This window comes from Pseudophryne corroboree, chromosome 11 (genome assembly GCF_028390025.1).
Source record: "Pseudophryne corroboree isolate aPseCor3 chromosome 11, aPseCor3.hap2, whole genome shotgun sequence".
NCBI lineage: Eukaryota > Metazoa > Chordata > Amphibia > Anura > Myobatrachidae > Pseudophryne > Pseudophryne corroboree.
In genome coordinates, this window is record NC_086454.1 from 335,897,004 (window position 1) to 335,917,831 (window position 20,828).

The window sequence follows — 20,828 nt, forward strand, 5'->3', positions numbered from 1 at the left end:
TGGGTGGTCATTCCTGCACACAGTCTGGTCTCCTGGCAATGAGAGTTCCCCCATTAATGATTGGGACCACACCAGAGAACAGCCCATGAGAGGATTAGACAGTATGTCAGAACTATCCTGGGACAGAGCCCACGGTACCAGGACTGGTGCCCATTACAGCACCTGGTATCCGTCCACTAACTTCACTCTGCTCAGCCCTAAATAGTTTGAAGCAACAGGACGCGTGTCCGAGGACATAACCCAAGACGTTCTCGCTGTAATAAGGAGCTGCTCCTTGGCACCAGATGCTGCGGCGAGTTTCCATAGATGCAGAGTCCCTGGCGCCCCAGGTGTTACTGCTCAGGGCATAGCTGCAGACTACAGTCACCCTACTCACTAGGACAGTCACATGCAGGATAAAACCAACCTGCACTGACGTGATAGTGGCTGATCAGACAGCCACTGTGCAATATGAGACTGCCCTCCAGTGGCAGAGACCGTCACTGCAGAATAAAATCAAAAGCAGCAAAATCCAAGAGCACAGAAGTAACCGCACCGTGGACGCTGCACTCCCGCCCCCATTCCGTACATCCCATAGGCTCTGCGCTCCCACCCCCATTCCATACACCCCACATGCACCGCGGTCCTTCCCCCAATCCATACACCCCACAGGCTCCACGCTCCCATTCCGTATATATATATCCCACAGGCTCTGCATTCCCGGCCCCATTACGTACATATCCCACAGGCTCCACGCTCCCACCCCCATTCAGTACATATCCCCACAGGCTCCGCATTCCCACCCCCATTCCGTACATATCACACATGCTCCGTGCCCCAATCTGTATATATCCCACAGGCTCCGCGCTCCTTACCCCAATCCGTATATATCCCATAGGCTCTGCGCGCCCTTCCCCAATCAGTGCTTTGTATATTACATAGGCCTCACTCCTACACCAATCAGTGCTCTGTATACTATATACGCCAGGAATTAGTCTCACATTAGGGGGGATACTTACATAAGTGTGGGGTTATATTAGGGGAGATGTTACCCATAGCAACCAGATTCTAGCTGTTATCTTCTAGAAGGTACTAGATAAATAGAATCTGGGCAACATCTCCACTTTTATAATACCACACTTTAGTAAATATTCCCCTAAAGACATCTCTGGTCAGCATACTATACACAGCAATATTCCCGAGTACAGCTTGGAGTGTGCACGGCGAGCACATGGTAAGTACAGCTTGGAGTGTGCACAGCGAGCACAGCTTGGAGTGTACATGGTAAGTGCAGAGTGCATGGTATCAGGTGGAGGCACAGGCCTGGTGAGCTGCTGTAGAGGTGGGTCGTTCCAATGGGCAGGGGCCGGAGTACTACCAACAATAAACCTTACAGGAGACCATGAGGGTTACAGTCAGACACATTTATTTATAGGCTGGGGGAGGAAAGTATAGCACAAGGGGGGCGTTTTCTGCTTGTTGACTTCATCGCTTTTGCAACAGCAACAGAACAGAGGAGAAGGAGTATTGCGCCGGCTGCAAAGGATCCTGGGAGGATAAGTGGGCCGAGACCTGGAATGACAGAGAACATGTTACAGTCACAGGAGCAGACAACATGGCGCCTGAGAGACACGAGTGCCAATGCATGGTGGATAGTATGTATTACAGTTGCACAAGATGGCTGCTTCCACCGCATAGGAAGAAAGTTCCTTCCCGATCTATTCTGCAGGTTGCACTACACACCCACTCGTGGTTTACCCCTTGTGGCTTCCCAATGCTTCTATTGCAGTTCCACAAACCACAGCAGAGATATAAAGAAAACCCAGACACCAGTGGGTATAGTAACACTAAACCATATCTGGGACATCACACCTGGTGCATATAGCCCATGTGGGTATAAGCACTGAGCTACGCCACCCACTGCCCGTCACAAGAGGTCCTCTCACGTGCAATCTAGATGGTGTTCCCACCCTCCATTAAAGCCCGCTCATCAGGGGAATCCAACACACAGGGGTTATAGGATCTGTCCATGGGAGAGTAGGACCAGCCCTTAATACGTGACACCCATCAGTGGGATCCAACCTCAGGGGATATAGGATCAGCCATTACAGTACATGAGACACACGAGCTAGAATGTAACAGTTTGGATATTTACCGGATTCTGTGTTTTTGACGCTAGACACTATATTTCTGGGGAGTCGTATGGGCCCACAAGACACTACCTTCCTGTATGGGTCAGTCAGGTCTCTCCTGCGTCGCTCAATCCTGGGCCTAGGCTGAAAGGAAAACATCCATTAGTCTCTTACATAGAGGGTTCCGCTGCATGAGACCTTACCAGACTACGACCTGCAGCCACGTCCCACCCAAAAGCCAGCACAATATGAAACTTTGTCCAACCCCATGGGACAAGGAAAACCTCAGCCAGGAATTCTGGGTAGAAATATGTAAATTACTGCATGTTGTGCCTTTAGCCACTAGACATTAATTCACGTCATCAGGGATGAAGACGTCTAGCCGCGCTCCTGGAAAACTTATCATTGGAGACAAAACCACCGGATGACACACGTACAGCGTAGTGACCCCATAACATGAGTAGTATATTCTGTGTGCACCAACAGTTGGGGACTAACAAAGCCACCCTATATAGACCATGTACTGCATAGTGAACCCATAACGTGGGCAGTATATTCTGGACGTACTAACAGCTAGGGATTAACAAAGCCACCCAATATAGTCCATGTACTGCATAGTGACCCCATAACATGGGCAGTATATTCTAATCTAGGCGCACGAAGGCTATGGGGCGAGCCTAACCCTGCTGTTAGATCAGGGTCCTCACTACACATGCCCTGCATTTGTGGCAGATTAGTTCCTTTGGGAAACGACGTGTTGCGGTCTCTGGGCCGTGTCACCACCTGGTGTAGAAACATCAGACCATGCTGTGCTACAGAGGCAGGACCATCACTAACAGCAGCTGGGAGGAAAGGGCACAGACCACAGCCATTACTGGCGAGGTCCGTGGCACTGCGCTAATGGAGTATTTGAGGTTCCTCAGACACGTGACGTTTCTGTACAACACATCCCAACAGAAGAGGTGCCCTTTCTGCAGATCAGGTCATAGTGTTACTAGCAATAGGCCGTGAGTGGCTGAGGAGCCTGAAGACCACAGTATAATTAGGAGGAAGAGTCATAGGTCCGGGAGTGTGGCAACAGGGCCACCAACCCTTCCATCATGAGTCAACTCCAAGAATGGTTTTAAATAGGAGCATCCCAGTGTGGGAGATGGAGGATGCCAGCAAGGAACACAAGGCAACAGCCACCCCGCCATATGCCCAGGCAGAGCAGTGATCATTACTGGGGCACTCACCTGCTCACAGCACTGGGTAGTGTTGGGTTGGCACAGCCAGATTTGGCAGTGCACGTAGAACTCTGGGTATTTCACAAAGTGGAACATCTGCAAAGAAAAGCGGCTCAGGGACTGGTTCTCCAATGGGATTATGTCCACGGTAGAGTCGTTACGATGCCTGGAAAGAGCACAAAGCATCGGGTTAGAGCACTCAGCATTAGGCGACTCCAGGGACAGTGACCTGTGAATCCCTACGTGGCAAAGGGCCGAGCCCTGATATGGAACCTGCAATATCTAGTTCCCCCAACAATTACTTCATATTCTAATACATTACACAGACCAAAATGTTCCATTCTCTCCTGGATGAACCACTATACGGGCAGCCAGGGTATGGGTACCATACACCACTAGATAATGCCACCTCACCAGCCGACCCAGGAGAAGCCTGGGATATTAGGGACACAAAGGGGTCCCCTACTTTACCATCTGAGATCTATAGGCTATAAAGCAATCATGACGCAGAAACCACAACTTTCCATAACTCCATCATACAGGTGAAGCAGAGACTCTGGCTGGAGCGCGGCGGGTGTAAGAGCCTCAGCAGTGTCCTCCAGCCTCACCCATTGGAGATGAGGACATGTCGGATCTTGCTGCTGTGATCAGGCCCTGGGGTGGCCCAGCACTGTTCCAGCTTCAGGGTGAAGTAGTCCTGTGGACCATGTCCGTGGATCTGTAACTGGATATAGAGCCGGTGTGTCAGCGGGATGACTGGTGGCTGCTCATAAGGGTCCAGGAACTCTGCCGTTGGGTGGAGAGTCATTGTAACATTGATTGCCCCTTCATTCACATAGAAGGTCACCAGCCTGGATAGGAGGAAACAGACTGATAATACAACCTCAAGTATGAAGTCTACAAGAGCCATGTACTACTTCTATTGTGTCTCTACATGAGCCTTGTGCAGCACTCTCTCCTGGTGATAACTATTGCTCCAATCACTCAGTTATCCTGGCTCAGGGCAGCTTCAGTTCTTATTTGCAGACACCCAGTTCTAGCACCGTAAAACCCTTTCCTCACTGGCAGCAGAAATCATTCGAGAAGCCTTATAAACATGTGGATGAAACATAGGTGGTCATTTAGAGTTGATCGCTAGCTGCTTTCGTTCACTGCGCAGCGATCATGCAAAAAATTGGCACTTCTGCACATGCGGTGCAATGCGAACACGCATCATACTTTTACAACGAACGTAGTTTCATACAAGGTCTAGCGAAGCTTTTCAGTCGCACTGCTGGCCGCAGAGTGATTGACAGGAAGGGGGCATTTCTGGGTGTCAACTGACCGTTTTCCAGGAAGTGTTCGGAAAAACGCAGGCATGCCATGAAAAATGCAGGCGTGGCTGGGCGAACGCAGGGTGTGTTTGTGACGTCAAAACAGGAACTGAACAGTCTGAAGTGATCGCAAGCGCCGAGTAGGTCTGAAGCTACTCTGAAACTGCACAAAATTAATTTGTAGCCACTCTGCGATCCTTTCATTCGCACTTCTGCTAAGCTAAAATACACTCCCAGTGGGAGGCGGCATAGCATTTGCACGGGTGCTAAAAACTGCTAGTGAGCGAACATCTCGGAATTACCCCCATTGTGTTCTATGGTCAGCACATGTGCCTTACTCCTATGGTGATCACTCCCAGGGGCAGACCTGAACAGCACTGGACCTTCTGCCTGATCATACAAGGTCCATGTGACGTCTTTGGTTCTCTGTTATTGGGATTTTGTCCCAGACAGGTTCTATTCCATGTAAATGAATGTATGACAAGTTACAGAGGACCCTTGTGCACACTGGGGGCTGCAATCCGGTCATATCAAATGTGGGCCTTCCACCACTAAAGAGAAATACAAGAATAAGTGTGATAAAGTCAACATTTGCGCTCACTCGTGCACGAAGCAAATAGCTACAATATCCGGAATAGTAATTCACCATCACCACATCCTACACCGTTCCGCAATATAGCGAATGTAAAATGCAGCATAAAGAGGCGCAATCTCTAATGTGGACTGTAAACCGAGCAGAACATAAAATCTGTTCACCACCAAGGGTTACAGTATATGCTCAGATTACAGTCCACATTACAGAGATTGCGCCTCTTTACGCCATGTTTTACATTCGCTATAATGCGGAACGGTGTAGGATGTGGCGAAGGTGAATCACTGTTCCGGATATTGTAGTTATTTGCTTCTAGCACGAGTGAGCACAGTTATTGGCTTTATCACACAAAGGGGTCAATTTACTAAGCCAATCAGCTCTTATCTGTCATTTTTCAAACCCAGCCTGTGACGTGACAGGAGCTGATTGGCTGGTACTTTGTCTCCGTCCACTTTATCACCAACCAAGGCTTAATAGATAGACCCCTTTTTCTCCTACATGAATGCAGTCCAGCATGGCCCAAATACATACGAAGCGCTGGTGAGCAGCGGGAATGGCAGTGACACGATGCGGTCATAGCGATACACGCAGAAGAACTTGATCTGCAGGTCGGTGGATCTGGATATTGAGTTTCCGGGGGTCTCTGCCCGCTCTGAGATGGCACCCATAGCCAGCTCATTGGAGTAGATCAGATGGGTTCCGTTCACCTGATAGAAACAGGAAGGGACAGATTCTTATGGGTCACACTGAACAGCAGACTTCTCTCTAGACAACCATATGATGCCATCAAGTAGCCTACCCACACTGCACTGTATTGGGGTTGCCCAGCTAGAGGGGGAGGGGAGGGCATGAAGCCATACACCATTCTGTGACTCCAGGTAACTAAGCCCTATTACAGACCAACATAGGACGCTCTGATTACACGGGCGATTGGTCAGTCTCTGCCCCCAGTTGGGGCTTCTATCTGGCAGGTCACCGCTAACTTCTAGAGAGTGCCAGGCAGGAAGACAAAGGAAGTTTTTTACCTTGACCTGGGTGCCACAGCGGGTGTGGTTCTCATGTGTCAGCGTGACCGACACATGCAGCTTAGACGTGTCCTGCACTTTACACCTCGGGTTGGACGTGTGTAGGATGGAGGTGTTCACACTCAGCTCATGAAGGATAGTCTTCAGGACTTTCAGCGTCATGCCATCATGGTCACAGCTCAGGTCCAGTTTCATATCTAGAATAGAGACAATGATGGGTGATTACCGATATCAGATAGAGGAACATCATACAGGACATCTGCAGCCTCTTCCTGCTCTACCTTGGCAGTTGTAGTCAATGAAGCCCGGCTTACAGAGACATTGAGGTTTTCCTCTGATCATATGACAAGAGCCTCCATTCTTGCACACATTGGTGGGACAGACACCTCCAGCCAAGGCCACCGCACTCGTCATCCCCTGCTCCCGGGGAAAGAGTTCCTTGTGATGCACATTTAAATTATACTCAGCATTTCCTACTGAGGAGAGATGAGAAACCACTTTAGGTTACAGAACTAGTACCCCAACCATACAGTGCACCACCGAGCTCTCTGCATACATCACAAAACTAGTACCCCAACCACACAATGCATCACCGAGCTGTCTACGTACATCACATAACTAGTACCCCAACCATACAGTGCACCACCGAGCTGTCTGCATACATCACATAGCCAAGATGGCTGCCAATAGAGTATTTGCACATGCACAGCACCATCTTGTCATCTTTCCATCTGAAGATGGTGGTAGTCTATAGGCTACACTTCATGCTTGCAGCCAGCAGAGGGTTCACCCAGAAGTGGCCTCTGTATGTGCGGTCAGGCTGAACACGCAGCACCCCGGCAGCCTTCACAGCCCAGATCGCATTGAACATGTGATGGTTGATAAATGGCCCCTCTGATTGTTATACGGCGCACACGTTCAGTGATGCAAGATTACAACTGCAATGCCTCGTGTCTCCCAAGTCCACGTACCAGCAATCCTTCCTGTGGCCGACTTGTTTGTTATATCACACTTCTGGACCTAGCGAGTAATGGATGGGGGACAGTGCATGTGTGAGGGGGGGCAGTGGGGGGATGGGGGTGTAGTGCTGCATGTTGGGGGGGGGGGGGGGGGAGGAAGAGATGGGTCACAGGAGGCTTCAGGAGAGGGAGGGGGGTAGTGCTGCATGATGGGGGAAGAGATGGGTCACAGGAGGCTTCAGGAGAGAGGGGGTAGTGCTGCATGATGGGGGGGAGATGGGTCACAGGAGGCTTCAAGAGGGAGGGGAATAGTGCTGCATGATGGGAAGAGATGGGTCACAGGAGGCTTCAGGAGAGGGAGGGGGTAGTGCTGCATGATGGGAAGAGATGGGTCACAGGAGGCTTCAGGAGAGGGAGGGGGGTAGTGCTGCATGATGGGTGAAGAGATGGGTCACAGGAAGCTTCAGAAGAGGAGTAGTGCTGCATGATGGGGGGGGGGGGGGGGGGGGGGGAGAGATGGGTCACAGGAGGCTTCTGAAGAGGGAGGGGGGTAGTGCTGCATGATGGGGGAAGAGATGGGTCACAGGAGGCTTCTGAAGAGGGAGGGGGGTAGTGCTGCATGATGGGGAAGAGATGGGTCACAGGAGGCTTCAGGAGAGGAGTAGGTTAGGGGAAACAGTCTCTGGGAAAGTGGTGGTGGGGGGGGGAATGACATGAGGAGGACACCTACTTCTTGGCCTTGGGATGAGTTATTTTCCTTCATTGCGCTATTAATGTCCCTTGTGTTATCCTACTAATGGTATTTATCCCTCAACGGATAGTTCAGACGCGCCGGCCTGCGAGTCTTTGGTCTCCGCTCTGATGCAGGCATGTGTGTCAGAGACCTCAGTGCTGTAGATTTCCCCTCACCGCCAGTTCCACCCCAGCCCATTGATGCCAGTCTCCTTCACATTGGTGCTTTCAGCAGAAACGTTGTCCCCTCATACCTCACCAATTACATACGTGCCTCTCAATATGCATCGCCAAGCTATGTATCTACACTTAAGGCGGGATTCAATTCTTTTCGCCCCTTTCCACACCCGTCCTGTTTCTGCCCTCAGGAATGTTGTATCATTATTTCAGCTCACTAACCCCGGAGTAGAGAGGCACCCAACCCTTTACACAGCTAAACCCGATTACTATAAGCGCAATATGCACGATAACGGAGATCATTTTAGAAAGAAAATTGGGCGTGATATATCATTTGAATCTCACCCTTAAAGTGCATATCTGGCAACAGCCTCCACCACGCTACGGGCGGGGTCAGCTTGGTAAAAGCAATTATACAGCCCAAACTGTTGAATGAATTACAGCAATCTACGGTCCACCTTCCTTCACAAGCAGCTCAGGATCTGCAGCAGCTCCACCTCTCTCTCCGACAGAAGCCCTCTGGGTCCTGTGTAGCCAAGCAGCCCTGGTAATATATGTCCAGGTGGCGGGAGGATGGCTGCGGCCAGGCAGCCCCAGCAATAAGGTTGCTGCACGGGTGGGGTAGAGAAGGGTCCCAGCAATAATGTCTAGGCAGGGGGTGGAAGGGAGGGCACCGCAGCTGCAGGGTGGAGAGACCTGGCAATAAGGTGCCACAGGGGTCAGGGTGGTTGCAGCTACAGTGCTCCATTCTGCAGCAGTCAGCCCGAGGGGAAAATGATCACTTCCCGAAAAATGATTTCACGAACAGCCCAGTTTTCCGGAAGTAATTTTAGAATGAATCCTGAAGAAATTGAGAGAGAATACAATGAGAATTTTAAACTAAACAGTCTTATTGCACAATTTGTTCCTGGTGAATATGCCCCCTAGTCTTCCAGTTTTGGCATGAGTTTAGCAGGCAGTGGGTGAGGGTCTGGTGGGCTTTATCTGTCCTAGCTGCTTCCTACTCTTGTCCTGAAGAAGTGTATTTCTTACCTATTCATCTCTTCGGTCAGATACGGATATTCTGGAGGTTTGCGAGCATTACGGGCTAAGAGGGAGGTTGATCTGGGTCCCCTATGAGGACTGGAGTACTGTCCTGGGTTCTTCTCGGATGGCCATGGCATATTCCCAATCTCAGCAAATCCAGTTTATATTCCGCATAGAGATTATTAAACATCATGACGTTTGGGGAAACCTGGGAGGCCAGCTTCCACCCGGTCCTAAGTATGGCGATTCTGATGCCGAATTCCACCCGGTCCTAAGTATGGCGATTCTGATGCCAGCTTCCACCCGGTCCTAAGTATGGCGATTCTGATGCCGGCTTCCACCCGGTCCTAAGTATGGCGATTCTGATGCCGGCTTCCACCCGGTCCTAAGTATGGCGATTCTGATGCCGGCTTCCCTCGGTCCTAAGTATGGCGATTCTGATGCCAGCTTCCACCCGGTCCTAAGTATGGCGATTCTGATGCCAGCTTCCACCCGGTCCTAAGTATGGCGATTCTGATGCCGGCTTCCACCCGGTCCTAAGTATGGTGATTCTGATGCCGGCTTCCCTCGGTCCTAAGTATGGTGATTCTGATGCCGGCTTCCACCCAGTCCTAAGTATGGTGATTCTGATGCCGGCTTCCACCCGGTCCTAAGTATGGTGATTCTGATGCTGGCTTCCACCCTGTCTTAAAATATGGCGAATCAGATGCCGGCTTCCACGCGGTCCTAAGTATGGTGAATCTGATGCTGGCTTCCACCCGGTCCTCCCAAGTATGGCGATTCTGATGCCGGCTTCCACCCAGTCCTAAGTATGGTGATTCTGATATTGGCTCCCACATAGTCCCAAGTATGGTGACTGATGCTGGCTTCCACCAAGTCCCAAGTACGGTGATTCTGATGCCGGTTTCCACCCAGTCCTAAGTATGCAGATTCTGATGCCGGCCTCCACCCGGTCCCAAGTATGGTGAATCTGATGCTGGCTTCCACCCAGTCCTAAGTATGGTGAATCTGATGCTGGCTTCTGGCATATACTTTGGCAGCGACCTGTGGTCTCCTCCTTGTGGATCAGTATGATTGGTTGTATACATAAGTACGGGATAGGACCGTCACTGTCCTCACTGAGGCCTTGTGTGCACTGAACCATTACCATCTGTGTAGCAGCCCTTCCCCTGGCTGAGGTGAGCATTACTAGAACTTGGACGGTCCCACAGGCCCCACTCTTGCCTCTGGCACAGGATTGTCTGCTCTTTGGCATTCTGCGAGATCTGCTCCCGATGTGGAGACCTCGTTCCTAACCCTTACTGGGCTCTCCTGTGTATGTACCCATTGCCTCGCTGCTCTATAGCCTTCTGTAAGGTCCTATATAGTCTTCTGCGGTAATCCATATGACTATATCTGCGGCTCATCACCTGCATGTTTATTGTACATGTATAATGTGAGAAGCTTTCCAATAAATGCAGTTCTTATGCTAGGCACACACTGGGCGATATATCGGCTGATTGGCAAGTGTGCATGTGCACCTGGATCAGCTTCTGTTGGCACGACGCCCGATGTCTGTTTAGTGTGTAAGACAGGACGCAGGAGCGGGCATAGAGATCCACTAGTGGGGGCAGGGAGAGAAGGGATAGGACAGGACGCAGGAGCGGGCATAGAGATCCACTAGTGGGGGCAGGGAGAGAAGGGATAGGACAGGACGCAGGAGCGGGCATAGAGATCCACTAGTGGGGGCAGGGAGAGAAGGGATAGGACAGGACGCAGGAGCGGGCATAGAGATCCACTAGTGGGGGCAGGGAGAGAAGGGATAGGACAGGACGCAGGAGCGGGCATAGAGATCCACTAGTGGGGGCAGGGAGAGAAGGGATAGGACAGGACGCAGGAGCGGGCATAGAGATCCACTAGTGGGGGCAGGGAGAGAAGGGATAGGACAGGACGCAGGAGCGGGCATAGAGATCCACTAGTGGGGGCAGGGAGAGAAGGGATAGGACAGGACGCAGGAGCGGGCATAGAGATCCACTAGTGGGGGCAGGGAGAGAAGGGATAGGACAGGACGCAGGAGCGGGCATAGAGATCCACTAGTGGGGGCAGGGAGAGAAGGGATAGGACAGGACGCAGGAGCGGGCATAGAGATCCACTAGTGGGGGCAGGGAGAGAAGGGATAGGACAGGACGCAGGAGCGGGCATAGAGATCCACTAGTGGGGGCAGGGAGAGAAGGGATAGGACAGGACGCAGGAGCGGGCATAGAGATCCACTAGTGGGGGCAGGGAGAGAAGGGATAGGACAGGACGCAGGAGCGGGCATAGAGATCCACTAGTGGGGGCAGGGAGAGAAGGGATAGGACAGGACGCAGGAGCGGGCATAGAGATCCACTAGTGGGGGCAGGGAGAGAAGGGATAGGACAGGACGCAGGAGCGGGCATAGAGATCCACTAGTGGGGGCAGGGAGAGAAGGGATAGGACAGGACGCAGGAGCGGGCATAGAGATCCACTAGTGGGGGCAGGGAGAGAAGGGATAGGACAGGACGCAGGAGCGGGCATAGAGATCCACTAGTGGGGGCAGGGAGAGAAGGGATAGGACAGGACGCAGGAGCGGGCATAGAGATCCACTAGTGGGGGCAGGGAGAGAAGGGATAGGACAGGACGCAGGAGCGGGCATAGAGATCCACTAGTGGGGGCAGGGAGAGAAGGGATAGGACAGGACGCAGGAGCGGGCATAGAGATCCACTAGTGGGGGCAGGGAGAGAAGGGATAGGACAGGACGCAGGAGCGGGCATAGAGATCCACTAGTGGGGGCAGGGAGAGAAGGGATAGAACAGGACGCAGGAGCGGGGATAGAGATCCACTAGTGGGGGCAGGGACAGAAGGGATAGAACAGGACGCAGGAGCGGGCATAGAGATCCACTAGTGGGGGCAGGGAGAGAAGGGATAGAACAGGACGCAGGAGCGGGCATAGAGATCCACTAGTGGGGGCAGGGAGAGAAGGGATAGGACAGGATGCAGGAAGCGATCCACTAGTGGGGGCAGGGAGAGAAGGGATAGGACAGGACGCAGGAGCGGGCATAGAGATCCACTAGTGGGGGCAGGGAGAGAAGGGATAGAACAGGACGCAGGAGCGGGCAGAGATCCACTAGTGGGGGCAGGGAGAGAAGGGATAGAACAGGACGCAGGAGCGGGCATAGAGATCCACTAGTGGGGGCAGGGAGAGAAGGGATAGAACAGGACGCAGGAGCGGGCATAGAGATCCACTAGTGGGGGCAGGGAGAGAAGGGATAGAACAGGACGCAGGAGCGGGCATAGAGATCCACTAGTGGGGGCAGGGAGAGAAGGGATAGAACAGGACGCAGGAGCGTGCAGAGATCCACTAGTGGGGGCAGGGAGAGAAGGGATAGAACAGGATGCAGGAGCGGGCATAGAGATCCACTAGTGGGGGCAGGGAGAGAAGGGATAGAACAGGATGCAGGAGCGTGCAGAGATCCACTAGTGGGGGCAGGGAGAGAAGGGATAGAACAGGATGCAGGAGCGGGCATAGAGATCCACTAGTGGGGGCAGGGAGAGAAGGGATAGAACAGGATGCAGGAGCGTGCAGAGATCCACTAGTGGGGGCAGGGAGAGAAGGGATAGAACAGGATGCAGGAGCGGGCATAGAGATCCACTAGTGGGGGCAGGGAGAGAAGGGATAGGACAGGACGCAGGAAGAGATCCACTAGTGGGGGCAGGGAGAGAAGGGATAGGACAGGACGCAGGAGCAGGCATAGAGATCCACTAGTGGGGGCAGGGAGAGAAGGGATAGAACAGGATGCAGGAGCGTGCAGAGATCCACTAGTGGGGGCAGGGGGAGAAGGGATAGAACAGGACGTAGGATCGGGCATAGAGATCCACTAGTGGGGGCAGGGAGAGAAGGGATAGGACAGGATGCAGGAGCGTGCAGAGAGCCATTAGCGGGGGCAGGGAGAGAAGGGATAGGACAGGATGCAGGAGCGTGCAGAGAGCCATTAGCGGGGGCAGGGAGAGAAGGGATAGGACAGGATGTAGGAGCGGGCATAGAGAGCCATTAGTGGGAATGGGGAGGGGGGCTGGGAAGAACAGGAGGGACAAAATAAACCCCCCAAAAAACCCAGGTGGAATGGGAAAGGGAAAAAGCAAAGAATAGAGGAGAGGCAGGAGGCGAGTGCGTTACAACACATGGCAACACTGTCCCAGCTTCACAGCTATGACTGGAGTACAATGTCCGGCCTTACCCTCACCAGAGCCGGCCGGAGACAGCGTACTGATCACAGCTACAAGCAGTCTGGTTATGTCCAAGAGCTTCATCTAAGGAACAGAAAGGAGATAGTCAGCGACTACCCACTATCCCCATCCAATAAGCGTCCTGTATCACACACCCCACTGCTAGCACCCGCTATCCTGTAACTGCACAATAACCAGCCTGTATCACACACCCCACTGCTAGCACCCGCTATCCTGTAACTGCACAATAACCAGCCTGTATCACACACCCCACTGCTAGTACCCGCTATCCTGTAACTGCACAATAACCAGCCTGTATCACACACCCCACTGCTAGTACCCGCTATCCTGTAACTGCACAATAACCAGCCTGTATCACACACCCCACTGCTAGTACCCGCTATCCTGTAACTGCACAATAACCAGCCTGTATCACACACCCCACTGCTAGTACCCGCTATCCTGTAACTGCACAATAACCAGCCTGTATCACACACCCCACTGCTAGTACCCGCTATCCTGTAACTGCACAATAACCAGCCTGTATCACACACCCCACTGCTAGTACCCGCTATCCTGTAACTGCACAATAACCAGCCTGTATCACACACCCCACTGCTAGTACCCGCTATCCTGTAACTGCACAATAACCAGCCTGTATCACACACCCCACTGCTAGTACCCGCTATCCTGTAACTGCACAATAACCAGCCTGTATCACACACCCCACTGCTAGTACCCGCTATCCTGTAACTGCACAATAACCAGCCTGTATCACACACCCCACTGCTAGTACCCGCTATCCTGTAACTGCACAATAACCAGCCTGTATCACACACCCCACTGCTAGTACCCGCTATCCTGTAACTGCACAATAACCAGCCTGTATCACACACCTCACTGCTAGTACCCGCTATCCTGTAACTGCACAATAACCAGCCTGTATCACACACCCCACTGCTAGTACCCGCTATCCTGTAACTGCACAATAACCAGCCTGTATCACACACCCCACTGCTAGCACCCGCTATCCTGTAACTGCACAATAACCAGCCTGTATCACACACCCCACTGCTAGTACCCGCTATCCTGTAATTACACAATAACCAGCCTGCATCACACCCCACTGCTAGTACCCGCTATCCTGTAACTGCACAATAACCAGCCTGTATCACACACCCCACTGCTAGCACCCGCTATCCTGTAACTGCACAATAACTAGCCTGTATCACACCCCACTGTAAGTACCCGCTATCCTGTAACTGCACAATAACCGGCCTGTATCACACCACACCGCTAGTACCCGCTATCCTGTAACTGCACAATAACCAGCCTGTATCACACCCCACTGCTAGTACCCGCTATCCTGTAACTACACAATAACCGGCCTGTATCACACACCCCACTGCTAGTACCCGCTATCCTGTAACTACACAATAACCGGCCTGTATTACACACCCCACTGCTAGCACCCGCTATCCCTGTAACTGCACAATAACCGGCCTGTATCACACACCCCACTGCTAGTACCCGCTATCCCCATAACTGCACAATAACCGGCCTGTATCGCACACCCCACTGCTAGTACCCGCTATCCCCATAACTGCACAATAACCGGCCTGTATCGCACACCCCACTGCTAGTACCCGCTATCCTGTAACTACACAATAACCGGCCTGTATCACACACCCCACTGCTAGCACCCGCTATCCCTGTAACTGCACAATAACCGGCCTGTATCACACACCCCACTGCTAGTACCCGCTATCCCCATAACTGCACAATAACCGGCCTGTATCACACACCCCACTGCTAGTACCCGCTATCCTGTAACTACACAATAACCGGCCTGTATGACACACCCCACTGCTAGAAGAACCCGCTATCCCCGTAACTGCACAATAACCGGCCTGTATCACACACCTCACCCCTATAACAAAATCAGAGACTAATAAGCAATAACCACTTACCTGTAACAAAATATTCAGTTTTAAAACTTTTAGTCCATTAATATTAAGTTATAGGATATCATAAATAATAAAAATCTATTGGGGTATAATAAACATTGAAATGCAGTCATAAGAAAAAATAATACACAGCAGTGATAGCAACACAATGCCTCACCTTACAGACCTCTGTGCCTCACTGCCCTCCCCCACCTTTATAAGAGGCAGCTGTCACTCATCAGCCTATTAACCCTTCTCTCCCCACAGCCTCAGCCAGGTGGCGTCAGCTTATTAACCCTTCCCTCCCCACAGCCTCAGCCAGGTGACACCAGCTTATTAACCCTTCTCTCCCCACAGCCTCAGCCAGCCTATTAACCCTTCCCTCCCCACAGCCTCAGCCAGGTGACGTAAGCCTATTAACCCTTCTCACCCCACAGCCTCAGCCAGGTGACATCAGCTTATTAACTCTTCCCTCCCCACAGCCTCATCCAGGTGACGTCAGCCTATTAACTCTTCCCTCCCCACAGCCTCAGCCAGGTGACGTCAGCCTATTAACTCTTCCCTCCCCACAGCCTCAGCCAGGTGATGTCAGCCTATTAACCCTTCTCTCCCCACAGCCTCAGCCAGGTGACGTTAGCTTATTAACCCTTCTCACCCCAAAGCCTCAGCCAGATGACGTCAGCCTATTAACCCTTCCCTCCCCACAGCCTCAGCCAGGGGACGTCAGCCTATTAACCCTTCCCTACCCACAGCCTCAACCAGGTGATGTCAGCCTATTAACCCTTCTCTCCCCACAGCCTCAGCCAGGTGACGTTAGCTTATTAACCCTTCCCTCCCCACAGCCTCAGCCAGGTGACACCAGCTTATTAACCCTTCTCTCCCACAGCCTCAGCCAGCCTATTAACCCTTCCCTCCCCACAGCCTCAGCCAGGTGACGTAAGCCTATTAACCCTTCTCTCCCCACAGCCTCAGCCAGGTGACGTCAGCTTATTAACTCTTTCCTCCCCACAGCCTCATCCAGGTGACGTCAGCCTATTAACTCTTCCCTCCCCACAGCCTCATCCAGGTGACGTCAGCTTATTAACCCTTCTCTCCCCACAGCCTCAGCCAGCCTATTAACCCTTCCCTCCCCACAGCCTCAGCCAGGTGACGTAAGCCTATTAACCCTTCTCTCCCCACAGCCTCAGCCAGGTGACGTCAGCTTATTAACTCTTCCCTCCCCACAGCCTCAACCAGGTGATGTCAGTAAATTAACCCTTCCCTCCCCACAGCCTCAGCCAGGTGACGTCAGCCTATTAACTCTTCCCTCCCCACAGCCTCAGCCAGGTGACATCAGCCTATTAACTCTTCCCTCCCCACAGCCTCAGCCAGGTGACGTCAGCCTATTAACCCTTCCCTCCCCACAGCCTCAGCCAGGGGACGTCAGACTATTAACTCTCCCGTCCCCACAGCCTCAGCCAGGTGATGTCAGCTTATTAACACTTCTCTCCCCACAGCCTCAGCCAGGTGACATCAGCCTATTAACTCTTCCCTCCCCACAGCCTCAGCCAGGTGACGTAAGCCTATTAACCCTTCTCTCCCCACAGCCTCAGCCAGGTGACGTCAGCTTATTAACTCTTTCCTCCCCACAGCCTCATCCAGGTGACGTCAGCCTATTAACTCTTCCCTCCCCACAGCCTCATCCAGGTGACGTCAGCTTATTAACCCTTCTCTCCCCACAGCCTCAGCCAGCCTATTAACCCTTCCCTCCCCACAGCCTCAGCCAGGTGACGTAAGCCTATTAACCCTTCTCTCCCCACAGCCTCAGCCAGGTGACGTCAGCTTATTAACTCTTCCCTCCCCACAGCCTCAACCAGGTGATGTCAGTAAATTAACCCTTCCCTCCCCACAGCCTCAGCCAGGTGACGTCAGCCTATTAACTCTTCCCTCCCCACAGCCTCAGCCAGGTGACATCAGCCTATTAACTCTTCCCTCCCCACAGCCTCAGCCAGGTGACGTCAGCCTATTAACCCTTCCCTCCCCACAGCCTCAGCCAGGGGACGTCAGACTATTAACTCTCCCGTCCCCACAGCCTCAGCCAGGTGATGTCAGCTTATTAACACTTCTCTCCCCACAGCCTCAGCCAGGTGACGTAAGCCTATTAACCCTTCTCTCCCCACAGCCTCAGCCAGGTGACGTCAGCTTATTAACTCTTCCCTCCCCACAGCCTCAACCAGGTGATGTCAGTAAATTAACCCTTCCCTCCCCACAGCCTCAGCCAGGTGACGTCAGCCTATTAACTCTTCCCTCCCCACAGCCTCAGCCAGGTGACATCAGCCTATTAACTCTTCCCTCCCCACAGCCTCAGCCAGGTGACGTAAGCCTATTAACCCTTCTCTCCCCACAGCCTCATCCAGGTGACGTCAGCTTATTAACACTTCTCTCCCCACAGCCTCAGCCAGGTGACATCAGCCTATTAACTCTTCCCTCCCCACAGCCTCAGCCAGGTGACGTAAGCCTATTAACCCTTCTCACCCCACAGCCTCAGCCAGGTGACATCAGCTTATTAACTCTTCCCTCCCCACAGCCTCATCCAGGTGACGTCAGCTTATTAACACTTCTCTCCCCACAGCCTCAGCCAGGGGACGTCAGTCTATTAACCCTTCCCTACCCACAGCCTCAACCAGGTGATGTCAGCCTATTAACCCTTCTCTCCCCACAGCCTCAGCCAGGTGACGTCAGCTTATTAACCCTTCCCTCCCCACAGCCTCAGCCAGGTGACACCAGCTTATTAACCCTTCTCTCCCACAGCCTCAGCCAGCCTATTAACCCTTCCCTCCCCACAGCCTCAGCCAGGTGACGTAAGCCTATTAACTCTTCTCTCCCCACAGCCTCAGCTAGGTGATGTCAGTAAATTAACCCTTCTCTCCCCACAGCCTCAGCCAGGTGACGTCAGCTTATTAACCCTTCTCTCCCCACAGCCTCATCCAGGTGACGTCAGCCTATTAACTCTTCCCTCCCCACAGCCTCATCCAGGTGACGTCAGCTTATTAACCCTTCTCTCCCCACAGCCTCAGCCAGGTGACGTCAGCCTATTAACCCTTCTCTCCCCACAGCCTCAGCCAGGGGACGTCAGCCTATTAACCCTTCTCTCCCCACAGCCTCAGCCAGGTGATGTCAGTAAATTAACCCTTCCTTCCCCACAGCCTCAGCCAGGTGATGTCAGTAAATTAACCCTTCCCTCCCCACAGCCTCAGCCAGGTGACGTCAGTTTATTAACTCTTCCCTACCCACAGCCTTAACCTGGTGATTTCAGCCTATTAACCCTTCCCTCCCCACAGCCTCAGCCAGGTGACGAAAGCCTATTAACCCTTCTCTCCCCACAGCCTCTGCCAGGGGACGTCAGCTTATTAACCCTTCTCTCCCCACAGCCTCAGCCAGGGGACGTCAGCCTATTAACTCTTCCCTCCCCACAGCCTCATCCAGGTGACGTCAGCTTATTAACCCTTCTCTCCCCACAGCCTCAGCCAGGGGACGTCAGCCTATTAACCCTTCTCTCCCCACAGCCTCAGCCAGGTGATGTCAGTAAATTAACCCTTCCTTCCCCACAGCCTCAGCCAGGTGATGTCAGTAAATTAACCCTTCCCTCCCCACAGCCTCAGCCAGGTGACGTCAGTTTATTAACTCTTCCCTACCCACAGCCTTAACCAGGTGATTTCAGCCTATTAACCCTTCCCTCCCCACAGCCTCAGCCAGGTGACGAAAGCCTATTAACCCTTCTCTCCCCACAGCCTCTGCCAGGGGACGTCAGCTTATTAACCCTTCCCTCCCCACAGCCTCAGCCAGGTGACGTCAGCTTATTAACCCTTCCCTCCCCACAGCCTCAGCCAGGTGACGTCAGCCTATTAACCCTTCTCTCCCCACAGCCTCAGCCAGGGGACGTCAGCCTATTAACTCTTCCCTCCCCACAGCCTCAGCCAGGTGACGTCAGCCTATTAACCCTTCCCTCCCCACAGCCTCAGCCAGGTGATGTCAGTAAATTAACCCTTCCCTCCCCACAGCCTCATCCAGGTGACGTCAACTTATTAACCCTTCTCTCCCCACAGCCTCAGTCAGATTACGTCAGCCTATTAACCCTTCTCTCCCCACAGCCTCAACCAGGTGGCCGCAGCCTATTAACCCTTCCCTCCCCACAGCCTCAGCCAGGTGACGTCAGCCTATTAACCCTTCCCTCCCCACAGCCTCAGCCAGGTGACGTCAGCCTATTAACCCTTCCTTCCCCACAGCCCCAGCCAGGTGACATCAGCCTATTAACCCTTCACTCCCCACAGCCTCAGCCAGGTGACGTCAGCGTATTAACCCTTCCCTCCCCACAGCCTCAGCCAGGGGACGTCAGCTTATTAACCGTTCTCTCTCCAGAGCCTTGAGCGCTCAGCCAGGGGACGTCAGCTCAGGGGCGTAGCCCTATAGTAACATTTTGAAGGGGCCCCTGTCCCAATACTCCTAGATTCACCTCTCCACAGCAGCTGTAAATTTTATCCCCCATAATCGCGCTATAGTTCATTTTCTGATCCATAGTAATGCTGTACCTCACGTTATGTCACACTGTAGGGCTGTCACTACACGTTATGTCACACTGTAGGGCTGTCACTTCACGTTATGTCACACTGTAGGACTGTCACTACACGTTATGTCACACTGTAGAACTGTCACTTCACATTATGTCACACTGTAGGACTGTCACTACACGTTATGTCACACTGTAGGGCTGTCACTGCACGTTATGTCACACTGTAGGGCTGTCACTACACGTTATGTCACACTGTAGAACTGTCACTTCACATTATGTCACACTGTAGGACTGTCACTACACGTTATGTCACACTGTAGGGCTGTCACTTCACATTATGTCACACTGTAGGGCTGTCACTACACGTTATGTCACACTGTAGGGCTGTCACTTCATGTTATGTCACACTGTAGGGCTATCACTTCACGTTATGTCACACTGTAGTACTGTCACTACACGTATGTCACACTGTAGGGCTGTCAATACACATTATGTCACACTGTAGGGCTGTCACTACACGTTATGTCACACTGTAGGACTGTCACTACACGTTATGTCACACTGAAGGGCTGTCACTCACTACACGTTATGTCACACTGTAGGGCTGTCACTACACGTTATGTCACACTGTAGGGCTGTCACTACACGTTATGTCACACTGTAGGGCTGTCATTACACGTTATGTCACACTGTAGGGCTGTCACTTCACGTTATGTCACACTGTAGGGCTGTCACTGCACGTTATGTCACACTGTAGGGCTGTCACTTAACGTTATGTCACACTGTAGTGCAGTCACTACACGTTATGTCACACTGTAGGGCTGTCACTACACGTTATGTCACACTGTAGGGCTGTCACTACACGTTATGTCACACTGTAGGGCAGTCACTTCATGTTATGTCACACTGTAGGGCTGTCACTACACGTTATGTCACACTGTAGGGCTG

The 20,828-nt window shown here is 52.4% G+C and overlaps 1 protein-coding gene across 9 annotated transcripts in view; it reads right to left on the reverse strand.

Moving 5' to 3' along the window:
• Positions 1-1,388: 1,388 nt before the first annotated feature.
• LOC134969695 (uromodulin-like) overlaps positions 1,389-20,828 on the reverse strand; it is a 29,960-nt gene continuing 10,520 nt past the window's right edge. For 2 of the 9 annotated variants that reach the window (XM_063945806.1, XM_063945814.1), the window contains exons 2-9: positions 13,397-13,469; positions 6,549-6,743; positions 6,268-6,464; positions 5,774-5,949; positions 3,946-4,188; positions 3,347-3,503; positions 2,135-2,255; positions 1,389-1,551 (exon numbers count right to left, since the gene is read on the reverse strand). In XM_063945806.1, the coding sequence (XP_063801876.1) occupies positions 1,409-1,551; positions 2,135-2,255; positions 3,347-3,503; positions 3,946-4,188; positions 5,774-5,949; positions 6,268-6,464; positions 6,549-6,743; positions 13,397-13,469 (1,305 nt within the window). In that variant the 3' untranslated portion in view covers positions 1,389-1,408. Of the gene's footprint in view, positions 1,552-2,134; positions 2,256-3,346; positions 3,504-3,945; positions 4,189-5,773; positions 5,950-6,267; positions 6,465-6,548; positions 6,744-13,396; positions 13,470-15,247; positions 15,295-15,355; positions 15,471-15,509; positions 15,531-20,828 lie in introns of those variants that run through there. The other 7 variants (XM_063945809.1, XM_063945813.1, XM_063945808.1 and 4 more) reach the window with 7 other exon arrangements.